The following is a 26872-nucleotide window of genomic DNA, read 5'->3' as shown; positions in this document are numbered from 1 at the left end:
AGTAGTCTGGAACTATCCACCGAGCACTAATACGGTGGGTTTTCCCATTCTCATCAAGGGCTTCCCAGGCATATAACCCTCTGGGTTTTGCTAGAGTCATGGGTACAATACCAATAGACGGTAATTTCACCATGACAAGCTGGCCCACTTGTATTTTTGAGGAATGCTCTTCCTCTGTGTTGGTTGTCAAGTTGCTGTCTGTCAATGGCTTTTCAGGACAGAACGCCCTGATTTTGGGGCTCCCATAGCTTCCCCAGCGGTTATTGACAAGGAAGACAGCTTGTGCTAATCGCTTGTCCCAGTTGTGTCGTGATACATCTGCATACTTCTTAATCAAACCATTGGTTCGTTCCACGATCCCATTGGCTTGGGGATAGTATGGTGTATGAAACACCCACTTAATACCTTCTCCCTTAGCCCAGTCTTGAACCACGGCAGCTGAAAAGTGTGTGCCATTATCACTCTGGATATTCTCAGGAGTGGGTAGGATACCAAACCACCCACACAGCGCTTGCACGGTTTGATCTCCAGTGGCCGTGTTGACAGCAGTGGCCATTGATAATCCTGATACTACCTCTACCCCCACCAGGATGTATTTCTTTCCATTAGAGGGTCTCAGTGGCCCGACATAGTCAATTTGCCACGTGCTCCAGAGAGTCTTGTCCTGCCTGATATGTAGGGCCGGGGCCTGATTTGGGTGATCAGCTTTAAGTCTGATCCGACATTGTGGACAGGCTGTGAGAATTGCTTCACATATTCCCATGGACACTGGCCAACCCCGGGATCGGCATTCGTAATAAAGATCTGCTTTTCCAGAATGGCCTCGCTTAAGGTGTAACCATTCAGCTAACCGTGCCCACTCCTCTGGTATGCTTTCAGCCAGCCTGATCTGGGCTAGAAAGTCAGCTTGTTGATTCCATTTGGCAGCGAGGGTTCCATCCTTTGCATGTCCTTTTACCCAACCCACACTCAAAGGTCGTGACCTGCCAATTTCTAATAGTCTTTGCCAATCTTCAGCTCTCCACACTTTGGTGCGATTTACTTCCCATTGGTTAGATTCCCATTGGCATATCCATTCAGTGGCACCCTTATAGGTTGCATAGGAATCAGTGTAAATCATGGAGGCTCCTCCTTCTGCTGCTAATAAAAGAGCACGCAGTTCTACTTGAGCACTACCTTCCCCCTCCTCTGTTATTCTTTTTCCAGTAGCAATCTCCAATGCTGCTGCCTTGTACTGCCAGTTTGTCCCTACCCGATGGGCTGATGCATCAGTGAACCAGACTCCTTGTGTGTCTGAGTCCTGAGTTAGCTTAGGTGCTTCTTTAATAGGAGAGGGTTTATAAGGCAGGCTCAACAGGACCGGATCAGCGTTCACAGGTTGTTGAAGTTTTGAAACTTTTACAGAACCCTCCTTTAGTAGTAACAATTGGCTAACTCCCTCTAAATAGGCGTACCATTTTCGTACTGTTGCTTTCTGTGCCACCCCCTCAGGGGGCGGTAACCCTTTAAGGATTGAATTCAACAGAGGGAAAGGGCCTTGTACAATAACTTCCTGTGACGTACACAGTTTCTCTGCCTCCTTAACTGCTCGGGTAAGTGAGAGAAGCCCCTTCTCCCACTCCGAATATCGTTGTTCAGCTCCCTTAAATGCGGTGGAAGAGAACAACAAAGGTCTAGCTGGCCCTGTTGGACCCCTTTGGAATATGGCACAATAGGAGGCATGTTCTGCAAACCCCCATTCCACTCTCAATGGGTCTTGTGGATGTAGTGGGCCCAATTTCTGATAGGTTTTAAGTTCATCTTTTAGAACATTAAGGGCCTCTGTATGTTGTAGAGTCCAATTCCATTTCTTGTTTTTTCGGAGTAGGTCATATAGGGGACGGGCAATCACTGAGAATCCTGGGATATGTTTTCTCCAGTACCCTAATGTACCCAACAGGCATTGTAGGTTCGCTTTGCTGTTTGGGGTGTGTCCCTTGTCTATAGTAGCCAGAACATCATCAGGCACTGCTATGGCTCCTCCTATCCACCAAGCCCCTAGGAATTTAACTTCCTGGCTGGGACCCTGGCGCTTGGACGGTGGAATATCTAATCCGTTCTGTGTTAATAAATTCCAAAGAGTTTCTGCTACTTGCCCCACCTGTTCCTTATTGTTTCCACCCACTAAGATGTCATCTATATATTGATATATGCAAATGCCTGAGGGTACCTGTACAGTGTCAATGAGTGCAGCAAGGGCATTGTGGGCAATAGTAGGAGAGTGTTTGTACCCCTGAGGAAGCCGATTAAAAGTGTATTGCTTCCCTTCCCAGGTAAAAGCAAATTGTGGCTTGTCTTCTTCCCTTAGGGGAATCATGAAGAACATATCTTTAACATCTAAAGCAGCCATCCATGGGTGGGCTGCTGCTTGTATTACAGTCACCACTGAGGCTATGTTTGGGACGGCAGCTGTTAGTGGTGCAGTGTTACTATTCAGTTTTCGATAATCAATAGTTAGGCGCCATCGCCCATCAGGCTTGCGAACGGGCCAAACTGGAGAATTATAGGGAGAATGGGTGCGGCTAATTATTTGTCTTTTTTCAAGATCATTAATAACCTCCGTAATGCCCCGTTTTGCTGCATTTGGCAGGGGGTACTGTGGAGTACAGGTTATTGTAGATGTGGGTAGAGCAGGAGCAAGTTGCAAAATCCTAACGTCAGTAGTTCTTTCGAACTGCAAGGGTGCAGAGGTAAGTGGCAATATTCTAATACGGGCTACCTCCGCTCTGTGGTTTCCAAAGCTCCAAATCTCCCCATTAGGTAAGCACCACCGTCTACCCGCCAAAATATCAAATCCCAATATGTTTGCCTTATAAGGACTCAGGGCAACTTCCACAGCTGTTGTCCGTTTTTCCCCAGGTAGCAAAAGGTGGGTTCGAGCTAAAGGACATCTCTCTGCTACACCTGTTACCCCTACTATATTGATGGCTTTCCTTGATGGTTTAATCCCAAGTTTGTCAGCTTGCCGCCTGTTCAAAACACTGATTTGTGCGCCTGTGTCAATTAGAAATTTCACACTTATTCGCCTTGGACCAACGGGGATATGTATGTATGGTTCTTTATCACTGGACCATTGGCAAGAAAATACAAAGCGGGTGGGGCGGTCCTGCTTCCCATCCGCTTCTACTAGTTTTTTGGCTCCCTTTGTTCTCTGATCTTCCCTCTAAGTATTCCACCAGCTCCTGTAGGTGCTCGGTGGAAAGCTTATATAGCAGTGTTCGGGGCACACCCAGAGCAGCCGCGCGGCGCCAGAGGCTGCTCTGCTGCAAGCTGCTGCTCTGATCTGACCGGCAGCCAAAACGCTTCGGTTTCTGGGACGGGGGGGGCGGCCTCTGAAGAGGCTCGGCTCGGCTCGGCTCGTCTTCCGGACCGTCCGGCTTCTGCACGGGCCGCCGCTCGGGTCTACCCACCCCATCTCGCGCCCATGTGTAACCACATTGTGTAAAATTTCCGCCCAGGTTAATACATGTTCAGGAGGACTTCGGGGATTTTGCTTATTACGATCAATAGTCCCCTGAATTTTCTCCTTAAGGGACTGGACATATATTTTTAAGGCATCCGGTAATCCTTTAATAAGCAGCCGAAGGTGGACCGGATCCACCGGCGCCGCTATAGGGGGGGACTGCCGGCCCTTTTCATACATTGCTTGTATACAAGCCGCCTTTTGAACTCCCTCAGCAAGATCTGATAAGCCTTTTACAACAGTTGCAACTGGCTCCCCACGTTCCCTGGGATCTATACCGCCAGCCCAGTAAGCTACACGAGATGTGATGGAGTGATTACCATCCGGACCATCACTTAAAAATACCCCTGGGCCCCAGAAGCCGGTGGCCTCGTCCTTACTCAATAATATCCTATCACCCCCGGTAAGTGAAACGCGCCAAAGATATTCAGTCTCTGTCTCGCCCGGCTTGCGTGAGAATCTAGTTTGTAAATCTCCTAGCTCCAGTCCTGAATATGGCGTGCTATGGGTAGCCGTGCGTGGATTTTTGCCTCGTCCATCCGTATGTGTTTCAGTTCTAATAAGAGGACGCACGTCCTTTGTTTCTACCCCCCCTTCATCAACACTGTTTTCAGAATCAGTATCTTTGTCGAGAAACGGGGGGGCCGAGGGGCACACCTGAACTGGGGAGACGCTAGAGGAAGTTCTCATATTAATTAACAAAAACTCAAGTTTTTGTTCCAAAAAAACAAGTTTCTGTTCTAACAAGCCAAATCTCTGTTCTAACAAATCCGACCGTATGCTTTGCCGAGAAAAGTCCTGTATCAGAGAGTCAAACTTTTCACTTTCCCGCGAAAGGTTTTCCTCCATTCGCTGCTTAATTTTACACAAATCCTGTGCTACCTTTAAGCAAACACCCAAACTGAAACACACCGCGATCCACATTACGGCAAGACCCCAGGTTACTGCAGAGACATTAAACAACCCTCTAAATAATTCCTCCATATCTGATACCCTGCTCGCTGCGCCAAAATTGTCACGGAGGCACCCCGAGGCTGATTTAAGGGACAACAGGGTCCAAAACAACTTTTATTAAACCAGTGCGAAACAGGGTTTTAACACTCCAAAAGTGACTTAAATATAGGTTCGGGTATCAGTTGAGGAAAATTATTAAGGGGTAACAACTAGTACAACAGGCGGTCCACAGAGTACATACACGTGGCTTCACCCAAAACTATGCTGGAACCACCCTCGAGTCCCAGAGGAGTACACACTTGCCTGAATCCGGTTTCTGGATTATTCTTAGAGAGATAAAGGTAAAGCGTACACTCGCGATTCCGCGAGTGTAAATTTATAATACACTCGCAATTGTGCGAGTGTTTTACTTACGCACGTGGCGGCAAGGCAAGCGGGGTCTCCATCCCGGGGAGGCGGGGTCTCAGCAGCAGAATCTTGCTCGTAGCTCCGAGAGACCGGCAACAACTGGCTCAGTCTCGACGAGAGTCCCGTTTTTATTGGCTGATCAGACCTGACTGTAGGCATTCTAGAAGCTTCTCTGCACCCCCACACCGTGTGTGGGGCGCCCCTGAAGCCTCCAAACACCCCCCACACTGGTCACAGGCGCCCAGCGGCTCACTGGCGCCTCGGCACTCCCTTCTCCTAATGGCCCTAGCCAGGGTGCTCTGGGCCAAACAAAAGAAGCCGTCAGCCTCAAGTAGCAGAGACAGGGAGATGTGCCTACTCCCTCCATATTGAAGGAGGTGGGGGGAGAGAGGGGGGTTTGCATTCTGCCACAATCCACCCCGTGACTACAGTCATGGTCTGATACTTTGGAGTGGTGGTGCAGTCACCTCTTGCCTCCAAAGTAAAAAGGGGACACTTCTGCCGGTGAGCCTTAATGTCCACTGTGGATCACCGTATCTCATGGGTTGACTTACCCCTGCAACGCAGTTATTAATAACAATCAACAATAGAATTGAAATAATTAGAACAATCAACAATTGCCCAAGGTAATTATTGAGTCCCAAACATCAGTCACAGTTCGTTAGTGTTTCCATTCCTGTGACTGCCTTCCTTCTGAATGGCTTGCATCTGGATTCTCTTCCATCTCTTGCTGGTGATAGCTGGATCCCTTTCCACCCCGTCATTGCTGGTGTCGTTTCGTTTCCAAGGCATCTGGATCCTCTTCCACCCCGTCATTGTCCTTTGCCCTGCAAGAAAACACAAGAACAGACCTCGGTCCTCGAGGAGGAACCGGGCTTTCAGGGTTAGTAGTCTGGAACTATCCACCGAGCACTAATACGGTGGGTTTTCCCATTCTCATCAAGGGCTTCCCAGGCATATAACCCTCTGGGTTTTGCTAGAGTCATGGGTACAATACCAATAGACGGTAATTTCACCATGACAAGCTGGCCCACTTGTATTTTTGAGGAATGCTCTTCCTCTGTGTTGGTTGTCAAGTTGCTGTCTGTCAATGGCTTTTCAGGACAGAACGCCCTGATTTTGGGGCTCCCATAGCTTCCCCAGCGGTTATTGACAAGGAAGACAGCTTGTGCTAATCGCTTGTCCCAGTTGTGTCGTGATACATCTGCATACTTCTTAATCAAACCATTGGTTCGTTCCACGATCCCATTGGCTTGGGGATAGTATGGTGTATGAAACACCCACTTAATACCTTCTCCCTTAGCCCAGTCTTGAACCACGGCAGCTGAAAAGTGTGTGCCATTATCACTCTGGATATTCTCAGGAGTGGGTAGGATACCAAACCACCCACACAGCGCTTGCACGGTTTGATCTCCAGTGGCCGTGTTGACAGCAGTGGCCATTGATAATCCTGATACTACCTCTACCCCCACCAGGATGTATTTCTTTCCATTAGAGGGTCTCAGTGGCCCGACATAGTCAATTTGCCACGTGCTCCAGAGAGTCTTGTCCTGCCTGATATGTAGGGCCGGGGCCTGATTTGGGTGATCAGCTTTAAGTCTGATCCGACATTGTGGACAGGCTGTGAGAATTGCTTCACATATTCCCATGGACACTGGCCAACCCCGGGATCGGCATTCGTAATAAAGATCTGCTTTTCCAGAATGGCCTCGCTTAAGGTGTAACCATTCAGCTAACCGTGCCCACTCCTCTGGTATGCTTTCAGCCAGCCTGATCTGGGCTAGAAAGTCAGCTTGTTGATTCCATTTGGCAGCGAGGGTTCCATCCTTTGCATGTCCTTTTACCCAACCCACACTCAAAGGTCGTGACCTGCCAATTTCTAATAGTCTTTGCCAATCTTCAGCTCTCCACACTTTGGTGCGATTTACTTCCCATTGGTTAGATTCCCATTGGCATATCCATTCAGTGGCACCCTTATAGGTTGCATAGGAATCAGTGTAAATCATGGAGGCTCCTCCTTCTGCTGCTAATAAAAGAGCACGCAGTTCTACTTGAGCACTACCTTCCCCCTCCTCTGTTATTCTTTTTCCAGTAGCAATCTCCAATGCTGCTGCCTTGTACTGCCAGTTTGTCCCTACCCGATGGGCTGATGCATCAGTGAACCAGACTCCTTGTGTGTCTGAGTCCTGAGTTAGCTTAGGTGCTTCTTTAATAGGAGAGGGTTTATAAGGCAGGCTCAACAGGACCGGATCAGCGTTCACAGGTTGTTGAAGTTTTGAAACTTTTACAGAACCCTCCTTTAGTAGTAACAATTGGCTAACTCCCTCTAAATAGGCGTACCATTTTCGTACTGTTGCTTTCTGTGCCACCCCCTCAGGGGGCGGTAACCCTTTAAGGATTGAATTCAACAGAGGGAAAGGGCCTTGTACAATAACTTCCTGTGACGTACACAGTTTCTCTGCCTCCTTAACTGCTCGGGTAAGTGAGAGAAGCCCCTTCTCCCACTCCGAATATCGTTGTTCAGCTCCCTTAAATGCGGTGGAAGAGAACAACAAAGGTCTAGCTGGCCCTGTTGGACCCCTTTGGAATATGGCACAATAGGAGGCATGTTCTGCAAACCCCCATTCCACTCTCAATGGGTCTTGTGGATGTAGTGGGCCCAATTTCTGATAGGTTTTAAGTTCATCTTTTAGAACATTAAGGGCCTCTGTATGTTGTAGAGTCCAATTCCATTTCTTGTTTTTTCGGAGTAGGTCATATAGGGGACGGGCAATCACTGAGAATCCTGGGATATGTTTTCTCCAGTACCCTAATGTACCCAACAGGCATTGTAGGTTCGCTTTGCTGTTTGGGGTGTGTCCCTTGTCTATAGTAGCCAGAACATCATCAGGCACTGCTATGGCTCCTCCTATCCACCAAGCCCCTAGGAATTTAACTTCCTGGCTGGGACCCTGGCGCTTGGACGGTGGAATATCTAATCCGTTCTGTGTTAATAAATTCCAAAGAGTTTCTGCTACTTGCCCCACCTGTTCCTTATTGTTTCCACCCACTAAGATGTCATCTATATATTGATATATGCAAATGCCTGAGGGTACCTGTACAGTGTCAATGAGTGCAGCAAGGGCATTGTGGGCAATAGTAGGAGAGTGTTTGTACCCCTGAGGAAGCCGATTAAAAGTGTATTGCTTCCCTTCCCAGGTAAAAGCAAATTGTGGCTTGTCTTCTTCCCTTAGGGGAATCATGAAGAACATATCTTTAACATCTAAAGCAGCCATCCATGGGTGGGCTGCTGCTTGTATTACAGTCACCACTGAGGCTATGTTTGGGACGGCAGCTGTTAGTGGTGCAGTGTTACTATTCAGTTTTCGATAATCAATAGTTAGGCGCCATCGCCCATCAGGCTTGCGAACGGGCCAAACTGGAGAATTATAGGGAGAATGGGTGCGGCTAATTATTTGTCTTTTTTCAAGATCATTAATAACCTCCGTAATGCCCCGTTTTGCTGCATTTGGCAGGGGGTACTGTGGAGTACAGGTTATTGTAGATGTGGGTAGAGCAGGAGCAAGTTGCAAAATCCTAACGTCAGTAGTTCTTTCGAACTGCAAGGGTGCAGAGGTAAGTGGCAATATTCTAATACGGGCTACCTCCGCTCTGTGGTTTCCAAAGCTCCAAATCTCCCCATTAGGTAAGCACCACCGTCTACCCGCCAAAATATCAAATCCCAATATGTTTGCCTTATAAGGACTCAGGGCAACTTCCACAGCTGTTGTCCGTTTTTCCCCAGGTAGCAAAAGGTGGGTTCGAGCTAAAGGACATCTCTCTGCTACACCTGTTACCCCTACTATATTGATGGCTTTCCTTGATGGTTTAATCCCAAGTTTGTCAGCTTGCCGCCTGTTCAAAACACTGATTTGTGCGCCTGTGTCAATTAGAAATTTCACACTTATTCGCCTTGGACCAACGGGGATATGTATGTATGGTTCTTTATCACTGGACCATTGGCAAGAAAATACAAAGCGGGTGGGGCGGTCCTGCTTCCCATCCGCTTCTACTAGTTTTTTGGCTCCCTTTGTTCTCTGATCTTCCCTCTAAGTATTCCACCAGCTCCTGTAGGTGCTCGGTGGAAAGCTTATATAGCAGTGTTCGGGGCACACCCAGAGCAGCCGCGCGGCGCCAGAGGCTGCTCTGCTGCAAGCTGCTGCTCTGATCTGACCGGCAGCCAAAACGCTTCGGTTTCTGGGACGGGGGGGGCGGCCTCTGAAGAGGCTCGGCTCGGCTCGGCTCGTCTTCCGGACCGTCCGGCTTCTGCACGGGCCGCCGCTCGGGTCTACCCACCCCATCTCGCGCCCATGTGTAACCACATTGTGTAAAATTTCCGCCCAGGTTAATACATGTTCAGGAGGACTTCGGGGATTTTGCTTATTACGATCAATAGTCCCCTGAATTTTCTCCTTAAGGGACTGGACATATATTTTTAAGGCATCCGGTAATCCTTTAATAAGCAGCCGAAGGTGGACCGGATCCACCGGCGCCGCTATAGGGGGGGACTGCCGGCCCTTTTCATACATTGCTTGTATACAAGCCGCCTTTTGAACTCCCTCAGCAAGATCTGATAAGCCTTTTACAACAGTTGCAACTGGCTCCCCACGTTCCCTGGGATCTATACCGCCAGCCCAGTAAGCTACACGAGATGTGATGGAGTGATTACCATCCGGACCATCACTTAAAAATACCCCTGGGCCCCAGAAGCCGGTGGCCTCGTCCTTACTCAATAATATCCTATCACCCCCGGTAAGTGAAACGCGCCAAAGATATTCAGTCTCTGTCTCGCCCGGCTTGCGTGAGAATCTAGTTTGTAAATCTCCTAGCTCCAGTCCTGAATATGGCGTGCTATGGGTAGCCGTGCGTGGATTTTTGCCTCGTCCATCCGTATGTGTTTCAGTTCTAATAAGAGGACGCACGTCCTTTGTTTCTACCCCCCCTTCATCAACACTGTTTTCAGAATCAGTATCTTTGTCGAGAAACGGGGGGGCCGAGGGGCACACCTGAACTGGGGAGACGCTAGAGGAAGTTCTCATATTAATTAACAAAAACTCAAGTTTTTGTTCCAAAAAAACAAGTTTCTGTTCTAACAAGCCAAATCTCTGTTCTAACAAATCCGACCGTATGCTTTGCCGAGAAAAGTCCTGTATCAGAGAGTCAAACTTTTCACTTTCCCGCGAAAGGTTTTCCTCCATTCGCTGCTTAATTTTACACAAATCCTGTGCTACCTTTAAGCAAACACCCAAACTGAAACACACCGCGATCCACATTACGGCAAGACCCCAGGTTACTGCAGAGACATTAAACAACCCTCTAAATAATTCCTCCATATCTGATACCCTGCTCGCTGCGCCAAAATTGTCACGGAGGCACCCCGAGGCTGATTTAAGGGACAACAGGGTCCAAAACAACTTTTATTAAACCAGTGAGAAACAGGGTTTTAACACTCCAAAAGTGACTTAAATATAGGTTCGGGTATCAGTTGAGGAAAATTATTAAGGGGTAACAACTAGTACAACAGGCGGTCCACAGAGTACATACACGTGGCTTCACCCAAAACTATGCTGGAACCACCCTCGAGTCCCAGAGGAGTACACACTTGCCTGAATCCGGTTTCTGGATTATTCTTAGAGAGATAAAGGTAAAGCGTACACTCGCGATTCCGCGAGTGTAAATTTATAATACACTCGCAATTGTGCGAGTGTTTTACTTACGCACGTGGCGGCAAGGCAAGCGGGGTCTCCATCCCGGGGAGGCGGGGTCTCAGCAGCAGAATCTTGCTCGTAGCTCCGAGAGACCGGCAACAACTGGCTCAGTCTCGACGAGAGTCCCGTTTTTATTGGCTGATCAGACCTGACTGTAGGCATTCTAGAAGCTTCTCTGCACCCCCACACCGTGTGTGGGGCGCCCCTGAAGCCTCCAAACACCCCCCACACTGGTCACAGGCGCCCAGCGGCTCACTGGCGCCTTGGCACTCCCTTCTCCTAATGGCCCTAGCCAGGGTGCTCTGGGCCAAACAAAAGAAGCCGTCAGCCTCAAGTAGCAGAGACAGGGAGATGTGCCTACTCCCTCCATATTGAAGGAGGTGGGGGGAGAGAGGGGGGTTTGCATTCTGCCACAAGCTGTAAGGCTGAACAACTGGGCAGATAACAAGATGTTCAAGGTGTGGAGGTCTGTCAACTGAAGAGCTTCTCCTTATTACTCTGGGTAGTGTGGACTTCCAGACCTGCTTCACTCATGCTTCTTGCTAACTTAATTTTCTCACCTTGTTATCTTTTCTTAGTTCACCTTCAAAACTGTCCTATTTATCTTCAGAAATCTCCTGTTAATATATAGGAAGAGGAACTTCTTTGACTGTGGAAAGTTTTAGGCCCATCTCCTTCTTCAACATAAGCGAAACCTCTTAAAAAAAAAAAAAAAAAAAAACAACAAAACACTAAAACTACAGACAAAAATCAGCCTTTCTTAGGTAGGGCAAGTGCAAGAAGAAAAGATGATTTTATGAGGAGCGTCTGAGAGAGCTAGGGCTGTTTAGCCTGGAGAAAAGGAGGCCGAGTGGAGACCTTATCGCTGTCTACAACTACCTGAAAGGAGGTTGTAGCATGGAGGGTGTTGGTCTCATCTCCCAGGTAGCAACTGACAGGAGGAGAGGAAATGGCCTCAAGTTGTACTGGGGGAAGTTTAGGTTGGATATTAGGACAAATTTATTCATGGGTAGGGTTGTCAGGCACTGCAACAGGCTGCCCAGGGAAGTGGTGGAGTCACCATCCCTGGAGGTGTTTAAAAGATGTGTAGATGTGGTGCTCAGGGTCACGGTTTAGTGCCAGAATTAGGTTATGGTTGGACTCGATGATTTTAAGGGTCTCAACCAAAATGATTTTATGTACTCTTCCTCTCTTTTCTCTGGAATGCACTGGTGACTGAGTCCTTCTATCAATTCTTAATATTGTCTCTTTTGTCTTTAGTTATTTTCCTCAGGATTTGTGGAATCTGAAGAGTATAACCCAAATAATCTGGATCTAAGGTTTGATGTGGCATCAGTATTGAAAGAACTTAAGAGAGGAAAGCGGCTGGTAAGGATTTTCTTTCTGAATCTGCACTTAGTCCTATCTCATAGTACTGAAGGTTGTCTGACCTGTTTTATGCTTGAAAAAAAGTGCAGAAAGCATCTACTAAGATTAGGGAGATTACAGATTTAGAATTAGAAACATTGATTTGACGTTGTGTTTGGTGAAATTTAGTTAATTCTGTATTAAAATGTGTTTTTTCTGGCTTTTAAGTCCTTAGTCTAAGTTTCCTAAGAGACTTTGATAGTGGACTGAGCCCGTGCCTGAAACAAAATTGTGCAATCCATAAGTGTAAAGGGAAACACCTGGTTTTAGCAGAAGGAAGGTAATTTATATGAGGTTTTCTTATTGGCTTTGTCCTCAGCTGCCCTCCTTCCTTCCATCCCGAGTGGAATTCTTTTCACTACGAAGTTAGCCTAGGAAACATAAATACAAGCACTGTTACCAATAGATATTGAAATAACTTGGGCAAGATTTAGGAGAGGGAGGGAAGTTGCCCAGTGCTCCCACATGAGTCTTTGCATCATTTTACAAAATTCAGCAGTTCAAAATAGAGGTGAGACAGCAAAAAGGCAGCTGAAATAACGGCCGGGGTAGGAGTTTGCAGACGCAAACTTTCCTGATACAGAAGTGACGCACAATGAAAGATTTTCTTTTCCCACAGAGGGGAGTATTTGCTTTCTGTGGCAAGATTTTCAGCAGCTGTCTGTCATGTTTACTTGCTAAATCTCATCCTGCTCTAGGTGTGCAACTTCTGTCGCAAGAAAGGAGCCACTGTGGGATGCGAGGAAAGAGCCTGTCGCAGGAGTTATCACTACTTCTGTGCACTCTGCGATGATGCAACGATAGAAACAGATGAAGTAAATGGAGTCTACCGGTATTTAACCAAATATTTTCTCACTAATTATTGTCAAGGTTTTGGTGGTGGTGTCAGGAAGAAAGAACTAAAAATTGTATGTTTGGTTTTTTTTAAGTTTTTTTTTTGACAAGGAAGTATGTCGCCCTCTCAAAGTGATGTTCCATTATCTGTTCACAAGCAATAGGGAAAATGTTCTCCTTTAACAGGAAAACACCACAGCAGTGGGAAGGAATCTACACTGTGTTTAAGCCTGCAACGCAGCTGAAAGATCACTAGGCCAAAACTGGGGAAGTCAGTCCTTACAGACCATCTAGCTAGTCTTCAGGGACCAAGATTTTTTTTAATGTCACTCAAATTCTCGATTTCTATTGGCTCAGAAGCTTCAATAAATGTGGTCTGAGCACAGAGCAGGTTATAGCACTTCTGGATCTGTTCACATTAGGCAAATTCTGGTATTTTTCCTTCCTTGTGCGAGCAGAGAACTTTTTATTCCCACCAATGACCTTCAACTGCATTGCTAGCATGAACACAATTAAACAGACTTTAAATTCTGAGTTGCCATTGTTGTGCTGATGAGAAATGATTATCAAAACAAGTAGAACAGAACAAAAAAGAGAAGGCATACAGAGCTGTGGAAGTGGCTAGTAAGATGAGAAGTGGGGAAATAAGTGTAAATGGTACTGTCATCTTGCAAAAATTACATTAGGGAAGTGCTTCCAACTAAAGTGGCCTGAGTAGTAAAAGGTATTGTCCTTTATAAGATGGTTCTGTACTTAGGAAGATTGTTTTTAACTGAGAAATAATAGAATTAAAGGAAGAGGAGGAAAAAAGCAGCCTGTAAAGGGTAATATTACAAATTCAGGGGTGTAAGTAAGGTGCCTCCAGTACTTACTAGCTTTCTGATTGAATTGTTAGGCATGCATAGATCTGGGTTTTTTGTGGATCAGAATGAGTTTCATACAAAAAAAGCTTGGCTGATCAGGGAAACAGACTATGATTCTGCTTGTATTTTGTTAAGATAAATGAATGACAATAATGAGAAAATGTCCTAGCAAATGCAGATCTCTTTAAAAATTGCTTCCAGACACTTGAGTGTTAGTCTTGGCAAATGGATTCGTAATGAAGAAATGAGCTAAACCACACTCTTGATAAGGCAATTTTGCTTAAAAAGTGATTTGGGATCCTTCTGTAAGAAAGGCAGGCTATAGAAGCTGGTTCATGTTCCCTGTTATTGTATCCAGAAAATAAGGAATGTTTCCAGCTGTATTTGTGGCATTTTGCCTCTTCCAAGGAATTTGTGTTGCTCTCCTGGAACCAAAGAAAATAATCCCATCTTGCATACTATTAAAGTATTTTAAGGCATGAATGGATTGAGCAGCTTCAAGCTGCTGGGTGTCAAACACGGTCCCCTGCTTCCTCAGGATTTGGGGACCACCTCAGCAGCACTGGGTGGCAGAAAGGGGAGGGTTTAGGGCACAGAGATCTCTGACCAGTAACTGATGGTGCAGGGCCCTGTGGCTGTGCCAGCACATTGTGCAGGGCTTGTAAGTTCAAGTTGACTGGTAAGCAGATACATCTGGAGAAGTTTTGGACCTGGTGTGAGTGGTACAGGGCAAAGGGGCAGAATTGCAGGAGCTGTGATCAATATTAGTACTGTGGTGTTTCATCTTGACAGCACGAACCTCATTTTAATAAGGCGTTTCAGTAAGAGTAACTTGGCCACAGTGATTTTCACAGCAGATGAAATGTGTTTGACTCAGGCTTAGAACAGTCCGAAGGGGGCTAATTAAACTGATAAGTCAAAGCTTCAGTGTTCAGAGCTGAGGCTCTAACAATATGAATACAAGCTTGTCTGTCTGTGTGACTGTACAGCAGGTGATTTCCAAGGTAGGTAATGCTGAACAAAAATAATGATATTTTTTTAAGCATCTTTCAGTTCACATTCAATGAAAAGAGGGGGAAATACCTGTTAAAATCAGTCAGCATAACTGTTTACATATTTATTAATACTTCTTCTCTTTTTCTTAAAATTGAACTTAAATTTTAGAGTGTTCTGCCCAAAACATGACCCAGGCAATAGGACCAATCATTATGGTGAGTTTCTTTAATGACTTCATTGATTTCATTTGTTTTAAAAGTTTGCGTCCTACAGTCAGTAACTCATTTGAACAAAATAAACGTTACTCCACCTCTATATTGAGTGGTGGATTTCTAACCTTGTAGGAGTGGTTTGGTTGAGATCCATTCATATGCACAAAAATCAGGAAGGCTTTTTGAAGTAGGAAATGTTTATATTTTATCTTCCCCGGCTCTCCCTCAAAACTGACACTGTGGACCTGATCCTTGATGGAATTACTCTGACTGTGTGCAGGCAAGTAGGCCCAAGCAGCTTGTAAATCCCATGTGAGAGATGAGAGCCATGCTAACAAGTGATCCACAAACTTGCACTTAATTAGCAAAGAGAGGGCTGTTACAGGAGTGGTCACTTTGGGATTTTGATCTGCAGTTATGTTAAAACGTTCACATTTCCATCTTCTGCATTCACCGCAGTAGCTTTTTAAATAGGGCCTTTCATTCCGAAGGATCCCAAAGAGCTTCTTAAGTGTAACAGAAGGGTTATACCACCCCTCTTTAAGGATTGCTTCCTATGCTATGAAAATGCAGGTTTCTTGGGCAGTCCTAGCCCTTGCTGATTCAGAAGTAGTCAGGAATCTCGCTGAATTAACCAACCAAAGCTGCGACTTTGTTAATGTGATGCATACAATCCTGCTCAAAATGGAGTGGGTCCTAGGCTGGCCTTCACTTTGAAGTTAAGCTCAATGAAACTGAGAGCACTAATGCTAGGAGTGGTGTGCTCCCGCTGAAGTCTAGCGAAGTTTGGCTTATCTTGACAAAGTCCGTCTCCACCCTGATGCCGCTCAAGGGTCAGATTAGGTGATTGTCACAGGGTCTGGGGCTTCTTAGCCAGACATATAGTCTGTTTAACACCTGATATTGCTGTCGTTCAGGAACCCAATGCAGCTTCTTATTTCACTTAGTAGTTTTGCTTTTTACTTATCCATAATTCTGAGGCCTGACATTCCCTCCCTTTTTAAAATTAATTTGATTTCTGTGTTCTCATGGTTGTTGGTCTATTTGGTCTGTCCAGGGTCCCAGGTGGTCTCCTGCCCAGGTACTAGACAAGGCCAGGATTGTTTTATTTCCAGTATGAGATGAGATGAGATTCAGGTGTTAGACCAACTACTTCATAAGAAAGGCTTAAATGTTATGAGGTTGAAGTTCTTAGGGTCTTCAACTGCTGCATGTACAATGTGTGGCCTGTTCCCCGAGAAGAGTTTTCTCCTAGAGGAGATCTTCCAGAGACACGTAATCTGGAGACCCTCTGTTAATGACAGGTAGCTGGATTCTGCTGGCAGTGTCTGCCCTGCCTCCTGAATGAGCTTCACCCACACCCAGAGAGCAGCTGTACCCCAGGAGGTGGCGAGCAGCTCTGAGGGCTGGGTAAATGACACTTGGTTCTCCAAGCCCAACATCTGCCTCTGAGCAGCTCTAAGATGCCTGTATGGTTCTCAGAACAGCCAGGGCTATCTGCTGGTGAGGTGGCTGAAGGAGCAAGTGCTCTGTCTGGCCCACTCCTGGCCCATGTGGGCAAGCAGGGGACACCCGTGCTCAGTGTGTTTGCCAGCAGGCTGGGATGGAAGCGCTCCATGGTGGAGTTTTGACTCAGAATCCAACTTGGGCAAAGTAGCTCAGCTGTTCCCCTGGGGCAGGCTGTGCCAGCACTGGGCTGTGTGGGAGCAGGAGCTGGTACAAAAGGGCTACCTCTCCAGGCTTGTTTACCCCAGTAGCTTGGAGAAAACGGAGTCAAGGAAAATTCCTGTCAGTGTTCCTCTGCTGAAATGTCAGGGCTCTGCTGTGTGACTGGAAGATCTGGTGCCTTAGGAGCCAAGAGGTCACCTTGCAGCTCTGTACAGCAGGGATGGGATGGCAGTTTGGACTTGAAAACAGGCTCCAGCCTCTGCTTAACTGGAAATGTATGGTGTGCCCAAAACCTTACAAACGTAGAAGACCAGAGGACATTGTGGGGATCAGGGTCAGGCTGCTCTTTCGACTATGTTCCTTATGTTTTATAAGGCATCCCTAAAACAGGTGTCAGGAAGATTTGAGAAAATCCTACTGCAGATCAAAGATGTCATGTGAGACAACAAGCAATGCTTGGTGCCTGCAGCAGCATCTCCTAGACTGCTGCAAATTAGGACACCCAGCTTTATTTTGGATGAAGTGATTTCCTTTCAGGCCATGAAAAATGAAAATGTACAGCGCCACACTCAGAGAATAGTAACCAAACCCCAATCTTTCAACTGTCTTCCTGTACCAACAGTAATTTCTCATTCACAGAATCACAGAATGTCAGGGATAGGAAGGGACCTCATAAGACCATCCAGTCCAATCCCCCTGCCGGAGCAGGAACACCCAGATGAGGTTACACAGGAAGGCGTCCAGGCGGGTTTTGAATGTCTGCAGAGAAGGAGACTCCACAGCCTCCCTGGGCAGCCTGTTCCAGTGCTCTGTCACCCTCACTGAGAAGAAGTTTCTTCTCAAATTTAAATGGAACCTCTTGTGTTCCAGTTTGAACCCATTACCCCTTGTCCTACCATTGGTTGTCACCGAGAAGAGCCTGGCTCCATCCTTGTGACACTCACCCTTTACATATTTGTAAACATTCCTCTTAATAGAGTTGTTTCTAGTAGGAAAAACCTTACTAAGTGCTGCCCAATGGATGTAGAGTTCAATGGGAGGGGGGCATAGTAACCCCACTGCATTTAAAAACCTTGGTTTTGGTGGGTGGTTGAACTCTTCTCTGGCTTTTTCTGCTCCTGTTATGTCTTTCTTGCCAGATTTACCCTCCTCTGCTTGTGATGCTACAGCTGTTTGCAGCAGCTGCCAGGTGTGATGTTGGAAGGTGGCTGGTGCATGCTGATAGAAAGGACAGAGCAAAAGCAGATGATTCTGCAGAGATCCCGTACCACATCACTAAAAATACTTTGTAGCGTAAATACTATTAAACTTACAAGTCAAACTGCTTTTGGAGGCTTTTTAGGAGGTCATTTTATTGATGAAAACCGTAATGCCATTTATATGTCTTTGGGCACCTAAAATAATTCTTTATGTAGTCTTAGATTTGAGCATGTATCAACATTAACAAGGATTGACTGAAAACAAACAGTCATCTTTCATAAATTTGCCTGATGTTTTTACCACCCAGAGCTAGTGCTGCTGTCGGGGAGAATCAGTTCACTCTGCTGCAGTCTAAAATCTTATGTTAAAAGCTGGAATTTACTTTACACTGAGTTTAAAAGGCGAAGTGGTATTGTAATGCTACAGTGATTTGCACTTCTTCCTAATGGTTCAGGCTTGTAGTTTTTTCTTACATGGAAATAATGTGAATTCCACTGAAACCTCAAGTATTTGGGGAAGCTGAAGCATAGTCTTGCCTTGCCACCCAAAGTGCCTCACTTTCGTAGCTTTTTGGGAAAAGAGAGAATTTCAATGATGTGAAAGCGTCAGAGGTTGGCACATTTCTCACTTTGTTTCTTGATTCCTAGGTGCAGCTAGTAAAAGGAGAAGACATGCATTGAAGTCTTCCACCATCACGGAACAAATGGTAATTCTGACTTTAAGTAGTTCTGAAAGAGGACCCCACATCTGGCTTTTTCTTTAGTGGAGTATTTTGATGGTGGATTCAGAAAGAGACTTCTTCACGGAAGCAGTAACTTTTCCTTTACAGCTGCCTTGTTTTGATCTTGTCATTCTGTCAAAACAAAACTGTTTCCATGTGGAGCTGCTCCAGGCAGAGCCAGCGCTGCCATCGGGTAACGTGGCACGAATGCGACAGGAACCACTGAGCCAGGCTGTGATCTTGACGTGATCAGAAGGAGCTTCCCTTTGGGGACTCCTTCTCTTTGGAAGTACTGTGGCCCTCAGATTTGCTTAGGGCTTGACACAGTTTCCAGGAAAAGCTGCTTTTGGAGGGTCACTTGGCATTTTAAACCAGCATGTCCTTGTCTGGGAGCCTGCACTCAGTAAATGTGTCTGGTTTTCGTTGCTGATCTGGCAGTTCTCAGCTCTGCTGGTGGAGATGGCATTTCCAAGGGTTTGGGAGCTATTGAGCAGGGCATCCCTCTGGTTGCAGGGGCAGTTGTTTTAGGGGCTGCTGTTAGAAAACCTGTAAAAACAGCTTAAGTTTAGAGGCGATTCTTTTGGCTTCATGAAAGTATGCATGGGAACTCCCGTGGGCTCTTGTGGGTGTCCAGATTTCTGCTTCCTAGAGGATTTGGCATCCAGCTTTCCTTGGGAAAACTTCTGCCTTTCCCAGGTCTTGAGATGAAAGGGAGGCCATGCGAGGGGATTTTTGCAGCTTTTGCACTCTCAGAAGGGAAGGTTATTTGTTTCAAAGAATTTATCAGCTGGAAATCCACTTACATCCATGGTACTATAGCTTTGTGTCACCTGTTACCCCCAGCAATGTGCTGTTTCTGCCGCTCTCCAGTGCTAGCGATCTCAGAAATCAATACAAACACTGAAAATAAGGTGTTATCACTGCAGGATAAATTGCTTACCATTGTGTAAGCATTGCATTTTTACACTGGTGGAGTTTTGTGACAGAGCATAAGAATAATTTGTTGTACTGTGGTATGGCGCGGAACAACAGAAAATGACTGTGTCCTGTCCAAATGAAAAGAAAAATATGTCCCCTTCTCTCAAATAATTTCTACCATTACAGCTGGTCTAGGGAACTGAACATCATTTGCCCTGTGAGTTGGCAGTGGGCATTTGTTCAGGGCTGTGCTATTTGCAAATGCAATAATAATTAAGGAGGGTGGTGTCCCAGGTGTTGGGCTTTTCTGAAAGAGTTCTTGCTTTGAAGCAGTTTTTGCTTCTTTTTTTTTTTTTTGCAAAACGGAGTAGAGAGGAATATTGTTAGCTGTGCAGAGAAGCCAATTGTGTTCACAGAAATCTGTGCTGCTTTTTATCTTTCTGCCAATATAGAGGTAAGATAATGAAAACAGAGCAGTGAATGTCAGTATGGTGTAAAAATATGTTGTTTTGATTTTCTTACAGAGCACAGAAGAAACAGCAGAAGAAGACAGTTTACGAATACTGGAAAGAAAAAACAGGCATAAAGGTGTGACTCACTTTATAGAACAACTAGGAGATATGGTGATCTTTTGTGTTGAAGTTTAGACCTTGGAAGCCATTGATAGCAGTGGTGCTGCAAATGTATTTTTGTTATTCTCCTGACATGAGTGACTTTCCATGCTCTGACAAGGGAGCAGAAGTCTGATTTGCAGAATGACTGTGCAGCTTTTAATAGTTGTGCAGTGAACGAATCTCTGCTTTGGTTGGAAGATGCTGCAAGACCTGAGCTGGTAAATTCACCAGGATTTTTATAAGGCCCCTGCTTTGTCTGGCTGCTGAGTTCAGCAGTGTGTCTCCAGCAAACAGGGATGCCTCTGCCTGCCCCCCCCTCCTCCCTGTCAATATAGTTAAATTTAAAAGGCACTCAGTCCTTCATGTCCATCTCCTTGCTCTGAGTGCCTCTGGAAGGAGGCAAGGGGAGCAGTTCTGGCAGGGCTCAGCAGAGGAGGTGCTGCGAGGAAGGGGGTTGAGCGGTGACCCAGCAGTGGGAGGGGAGTTCAGCACCCCTCGAGCAGGAGCTCCAGCTCGTGGGGGGAAAATGGGGCTCACGAAACACTGCTACAGTTACTGCTGCCATGACATGCTTGTCTTACCTTGTGAGCCCTAGGTGTACACAGGGTGCTTAAGTCAATATAGGATTTTACTGCATACATACGTGTTAAAACAGTTAAATCAACCATTGGACCCATCCTTCAGTTCTGCAGTTTTCATATTACCCCAAAAGTCCTGCTGTTGCTTGGAAGTTTAGAAGGTATTAGTGGTGGAGGGGTAATGGTTTTAAACTAAAGGAGGAGAGCTTCTGGTTAGACATGGGGAAGAAATTTTTTACACTGAGGGTGGTGCAACACTGGCCCAGGTTGCCCAGAGGGGTGGTAGATGCCCCATCCTGGAAACATCCCAGGCCAGGCTGGATGGGGCTCTGAGCAACCTGATCTAGTTGAAGATGTCCCTGTTCATTGTGGGGGGTTGGACTAGATGAGCTTTGAAGGTCCCTTCCAACCCAAACTATTCTATGATTTTATGATTATTCACCTTCCTATGACTGTGCTTAGTATATGAGCATGGTGTTGGAACAGTAGGTGGTTTCCTAGTGTCTTTCCTTAATTTTTACTACCATCCTGGAATACTTTGTAGGGCATCTAGTGCAAGTGAAATGACATTTCTTTTCTCACAAATTCATTCAGTAAAAAGTAACATTGGTTTTAATACTGGCAGACTTCTGTCAGCTGTCTGATAGCTCTTTCCTTTTGAACAGCCCATTGAATTGATCTTACTGAAACCTGTCACTGACTTGCTGCTCTGAGATGAAGAAAAAAATAGGTAGTTATTTCCCTAGCAATTCAAATCTGACAAAGGAGGTATATAAAATGGGTTGTAATAAATGAGTTTAATGCCTGAATCACTTGGAGTAAAAGTAGCCTTAATTCTCTTACCAAATCCAATACTTGGATTCCCCAATTCACTCTTTGCACTGTTTTTTATCCTTTAGCCTGTTCAGTCCACGGTGTGGTCCGGAGAATTAGAAGGAAAAAAAAAAGCAAGACAAATCACTTGCTTTCCTATATTAGGGAGTATTGGGAGGGTTTAGGAATGATGCATTTGGAGTTGTGGAGATATTTGCTTTTGGTGAATGAAGCCAAATCTAGAGCTTAGGTAGTTTCATACCCAGTGTAATGCTTATGTTTGCCTGATCACATTTCTGTTCCCGCTGAAAAGGGCTGAGTAAGTAGCTGGAGGAGCTTTGCATAAGCATTTTTCACTGGAAGGGGGACTTGAGCCAAAATTTGATTATAGTTTCTGAAGCAAGCGAGTATAGGCCACTTTACAGATCACTTCTGGGTTTTTTGTTTTAACAGTCCAAATAGACTTTGTTAGAAAATGCAAGCAAGCTGGGCTTCTGGATGACATATTTGAAGAGATGCTGGACACACTTCACCTGGCGCAGGAAAAACTGATGGATGACAACACTTCAGAAACAGGTATGGAGACCCCTGGGGGACTCTGCTCCCTGAGCAGAATCGCTGATCAGAATACCAGGCACTGGGTCGCTTTCCTGAGGAGGCTTCTGTGGTGCTAAATACCTGAGTCCTGTCTTATTTCTGCAGCTGCACAGCAGGTCGACAGTGAGTATTTTATGGTATACCTGTGTCAGTAGATACAGAGTAGATGTGTCAGTTGGCAGGCTGCCAACTCAGCATGCTCTAGTAAGACCTAATTTTGAATTTTTGAAGCCACCTTTTTACTCATTGGCATAAGCATAGGTGGGTTCAGCCAAACTTGTTCTCCCAGGCACTGAAGATGGGAGAGGTCCTGAAGACAACCAGAAGGTTTTATTTGGATCGTAAGTCTGTGTTGTTCTTGCAGCTTCACAGAGAGAGCAGCTGTCTGGAAATAACAAAACTCTTTTGAGGGAGAAATCCCTGAGTATATATGTTTTAAATCTTTGGATTATTCATTAGAACTTTATGGTCAACTGTTAGTGTGTATTTGGGGCTTTCATTGGTTTAAACATCAGCTTGTGTGAACCACTTCATTCTTGGAGGATTCCACTCTGATGTTGCATTGTCCACAGCACAGTTAAAAAAGAAAATGTCAAACCTTTGTCTCCTATTGTCCTCCCAGGTTTACAAAGTTATGAACAGTACCTTTGGCAAAAGAACTCTAATTTATGCAAAATAACTGAAGCATATGCATGGAAAGTGAAATGTCCCACCCGGCTAAATCCTCCTGATGAGCAGCTTGTGTGTAACACGGCAGCAGCTGCTGGAAGCAGTCGTGAAGTCCAGGACACATAAGGGGTTCAGAGGTCTTCACCGTTAAGCAGGTCTCTTAACGGTCGTGCAAGCTCTGTAGGCATTTCATGCTTTGTTTCAATGGAAGCCCCAGTTATGAAATTGAGGTGTAATTTTGGGCTGTTTTTTAACACGGGGCAGCGATGGCACTGTGCCACCTCTCATGTGATCTATCAAGAGAAATTGGTACGGTCAGCCCTGCTGTTACATGTACAGTCCTAACACGATGGAATGAAATATGAGTTAAGTATATCACTTGTTTTTAAGTGGACTGTTCATGTGGTACAAACCCAAAAAGGGAATTACAATAGGTCCCCTTTCCTATTTTCTGTATGAAACAAAGAAAGTAGAATTGACAGATTGATCCTTCTTTCTCAAATAGATCAGATGAGAAGGAAGACATCTTAAAACCTCAAGCAATCGGTATGATATAAAATAATTACTGTTTTTGCACTACTTCTAATTAGTGCTCTGCATTAATGTGAGGGTTCTGTAAACCTTTACCCTGTAATATTAAACCAAATTTTCTCTTTCCCCAGAGTATGAAGAGACAGTGATGTCACTCTTCGACTGTGGACTGTTTGAAAATATACTGACAAATATTCATTCAGGTATGTGAAAAAAGCTGTCAGAGCAGTAGCAGTTGGGATAGTTTTTGACATTGAAGTTATTGTTCTGAGGATTTTGATAAAATGACTATTTAACATGAAAATCCCAAGAAATGATTTCTCAACACTATATACATAACTGAATAAAAGCCATTGCTACCTGAATCTTTAGAAATACAGTATGTCCAGTCCAGCTGGCTGACCCGAAGGGGAGGCAAGTGGCAGTTCCGCAGCTTTAAAAGACCAAAGGGTCTCTGCCCCAGAGGAGCGTCCCTGGTCCTTCTCCCCTCTCCTGCAGGGGAGAAGGGGAGCTCAGCTCCTGCCTCTGCAGGTTATTTCCCTCCCTCTCCACAGCCTCACTTCTGCAGATTGTCTGCGCCACAGCTCTACTTCCGGTTGACACCTACTGTTCAGACTGGCTGTGTGTTTCAGTTAAGAGCACTAAATGCCTTGAGCAGGCTTACCTGAACCTGATGGCACTTTTAACTAAGGTGCTTTGAAAAACAAGCTGAGAATGTTCATAGAGTGAAATGAAAACATGGGCAGGAGCAGTCGCTTGGGACCACCAGTGTGGAAGGAGATGCTGGAGCTTGGACTCCAGTCTCAGCTATCGAAAGCAACAAGGTTAAAACTGATTTTCAGCTAGGCAGGTCTCTTGCTCCCATTTCACCCTCTAACAGTTAACAGTGTTGTTCTAAATTTGGCTTTAATTTATCCTTGTGGGAAAGGGAAATGGGTTTTAATCAGTTAGCACTGAGGTTCAGTGTGTGAAGATGATGTTTGCATGTTTTCCCATTCCACCTTTACTTGACTGAAAAATCCAGGCTCCTCTCTTTAGTCTCCTCTTATCACATTTTAATTCCTCTTTTGGAAATGGGAGTGACTGGCATTGCAAAGTTATCCAACACAAGCTTCCACCAGTGCCTCATCTGAGAGCATTAAAACATCTCCATTTATAATTCCTCATGTGACACAACCTTGGATCACACTTGTTTCTTCCACAGCTGCATCAATTATTTCATCCTCTTCTCAACTTACTTGAGAAATTCTTGATATTGGCAACTACACACACTCAACCATGTGATTCTCATGTAAAAGTTGTCCTCTCTGATTCCCCATTACTGCAGCAGCTCAGTTCCTCCTGTATCACAGAATCTTTTTTCCTGATACCATCACCCTACTTTTAATTTCAAGGTTAATAATGAAAACACACATCAAAGTTGGTTCCAAAACTGATCCAAGAGGAGCTCTTAAAATGGATCAGTCAGAAAGGAATGAACACCGTGTTAGTTGCAAGTGAAACTGTGGGGAGAGAAGGAGAGAGAGGGCTTTTTCCTTTTTTTTTTTTCTTGTGTCCCAATCTGTCTTCCAGGGTTTTATTGTAGGTTAAACTAAGCATTGTTAGGCTCTGCAGTGTTAATGCATATATAACATGTATTTTAAATTAATAATAGTTACATATGAATAAACGCTTTTATCCCCTTTTTTTTTTCATTATAGGAACAGAGGAAAAAATCCGTGAGCTTCTGGAAAGCAGGAAAAGACTGGATAACAAGATTGAGCTACTGCAGGAATTAAAAGAAGTCGTCCTTCCTCCCCAGGAGAACACTGCTAGTACATCTAGTACCATTTCTGAATAACCCCTAAGTCTGTTTGTAATGGTGTCGGTATTTAGGATTTTCTGATGATATGAACTATAGAGCACATCTGTCAGTGTCTAAGTAATTCCCCTCCCTTCCCCCAAGATAGGGACACAAGATGGAACTCTGTGTTTTCCTTTTTTATACTTCACTGTTGCAATAATTATAAGTTGTCCCTTTCTTTAAATTTTACCATGGACCAATAAGTGTTATACACCAAATTTAGCTTTTTTTTAAAGCTTGACAAAGCCCTCCAATGAAGACACTTTTCTCGAAGACGAGGGTACATCAGCTTCCACAGCATGCTGGTTAAAGTCACTTGGACTGTGGGTGGTAGCTGCTTCCCTCTCTGCATCTAGACAATGATGTTGGATGGATCATGTTGCTGCTTTGGCTTTCCAAAGAAGATAAATCAGCAGAACTTGCACTTGAAGAAGTCTTCTGAATTATAAACAAGAGTTTGTTTTTATAATTAAATGATTCTTGATTGCTTAATGTATAATGAGCTCTGCTGTAGTGGCAGTGAAACACTGCCAGAAATGGTTGGGCATCATACTCTAAACAACATGTACAATGGAAAAGGAATCAAACACTGGACTGTGTCTTCCTTTCACCATTGAGAAAGGATAATGCTTCACAGTAGCACAGTATGTTTGGGATTGGAAGGGACTTCGAAAGATCATCTAGTCCAATCCCCCTGCTGGAGCAGGAACGCCTAGGTGAGGTCGCACAGGAACGTGTCCAGGCGGGCTTTGAATGTCTCCAGGGACGGAGACTCCACAACCTCCCTGGGCAGCCTGTTCCAGTGCTCTGGTACCCTCACTGAGAAGTTTTTTCTCAAATGTAAGTGGAACCTCTTGTGTTCCAGCTTGATCCCATTACCCCTTGTCCTATCATTGTTTGCCACTGAGAAGAGCCTGGCTCCATCCTCATGACACTCACCCTTTATATATTTATAAACATTAATAAGGTCACCCCTCAGTCTCCTCCAAACTAAAGAGCCCCAGCTCCCTCAGCCTTTCTTCATAAGGGAGATGCTCCACTCCCTTAATCATCTTTGTTGCCCTGCGCTGGACCCTCTCCAGCAGTTCCCTGTCCTTCTTGAACTGAGGGGCCCAGAACTGGACACAATATTCCAGATGGGGTCTCACCAGGGCAGAGTAGAGGGGAAGGAGGACCTTTCTCGATCTACTGACCACCCCCCTTCTAATACACCAGAGGATGCCATTGGCCTTCCTGGCCACAAGGGCACAGTGCTGGTTCATGGTCATCCTGCTGTCCACCAGGAACCCCAGGTCCCTTTCCCCTACACTGCTGTCTAATATGTAATTTCCCAACCTATACTGGAACCTGGGGTTGTTCCTGCCCAGATCCAGGACTCTGCACTTTCCCTTGTTAAATTTCATTAGGTTATTCCCCGCCCACCTCTCCAGCCTGTCCAGGTCCCGCTGGATGGCAGCACAGCCTTCTGGCGTGTCAGCCACTCCTCCCAGCTTGGTGTCATCAGTAAACTTGCTGATAGTGCACTCAATTCCCTCATCCAAACCGTTACTGAATATATTGAATAATATTGGCCCCAGTACTGACCCCTGAGGCACTCCACTAGGTACTGGCCTCCAACTGGACTCCGCACCATTGACCACCACTCTCTGGCTTCTCTCTTTAAGCCAGTTTGCAACCCCCCTCACTACTCTATTGTCTAGACCACACCTCCTCAGCTTAGCTGTAAGGATGCTGTGACAGACTGTGTCAAAGGCTTTACTGAAGTCAAGGTAGACCACATCCACCACCCTGCCATCA

The 26872-nt window shown here is 45.4% G+C and overlaps 1 protein-coding gene across 2 annotated transcripts in view; it reads left to right on the top strand.

Moving 5' to 3' along the window:
- The window catches only part of PHF11 (PHD finger protein 11), a 32732-nt gene extending 7158 nt beyond the window's left edge, over window positions 1-25574 (top strand). For both annotated transcript variants that reach the window (XM_065859938.2, XM_065859917.2), the window contains 8 exons: window positions 11872-11979; window positions 12717-12850; window positions 14880-14926; window positions 18439-18497; window positions 19955-20018; window positions 21889-22011; window positions 23364-23435; window positions 24933-25574. In XM_065859938.2, the coding sequence (XP_065716010.1) occupies window positions 11872-11979; window positions 12717-12850; window positions 14880-14926; window positions 18439-18497; window positions 19955-20018; window positions 21889-22011; window positions 23364-23435; window positions 24933-25072 (747 nt within the window). In that variant the 3' untranslated portion in view covers window positions 25073-25574. The remainder of the gene's footprint in view (window positions 1-11871; window positions 11980-12716; window positions 12851-14879; window positions 14927-18438; window positions 18498-19954; window positions 20019-21888; window positions 22012-23363; window positions 23436-24932) is intronic.
- The last annotated feature ends 1298 nt before the right edge of the window (window positions 25575-26872 follow it).

This window comes from Patagioenas fasciata, chromosome 1, assembly GCF_037038585.1.
Source record: "Patagioenas fasciata isolate bPatFas1 chromosome 1, bPatFas1.hap1, whole genome shotgun sequence".
NCBI lineage: Eukaryota > Metazoa > Chordata > Aves > Columbiformes > Columbidae > Patagioenas > Patagioenas fasciata.
Note: the sequence above shows the minus strand (reverse complement) of the source record. Positions and strands in the feature narration are given on the sequence as shown.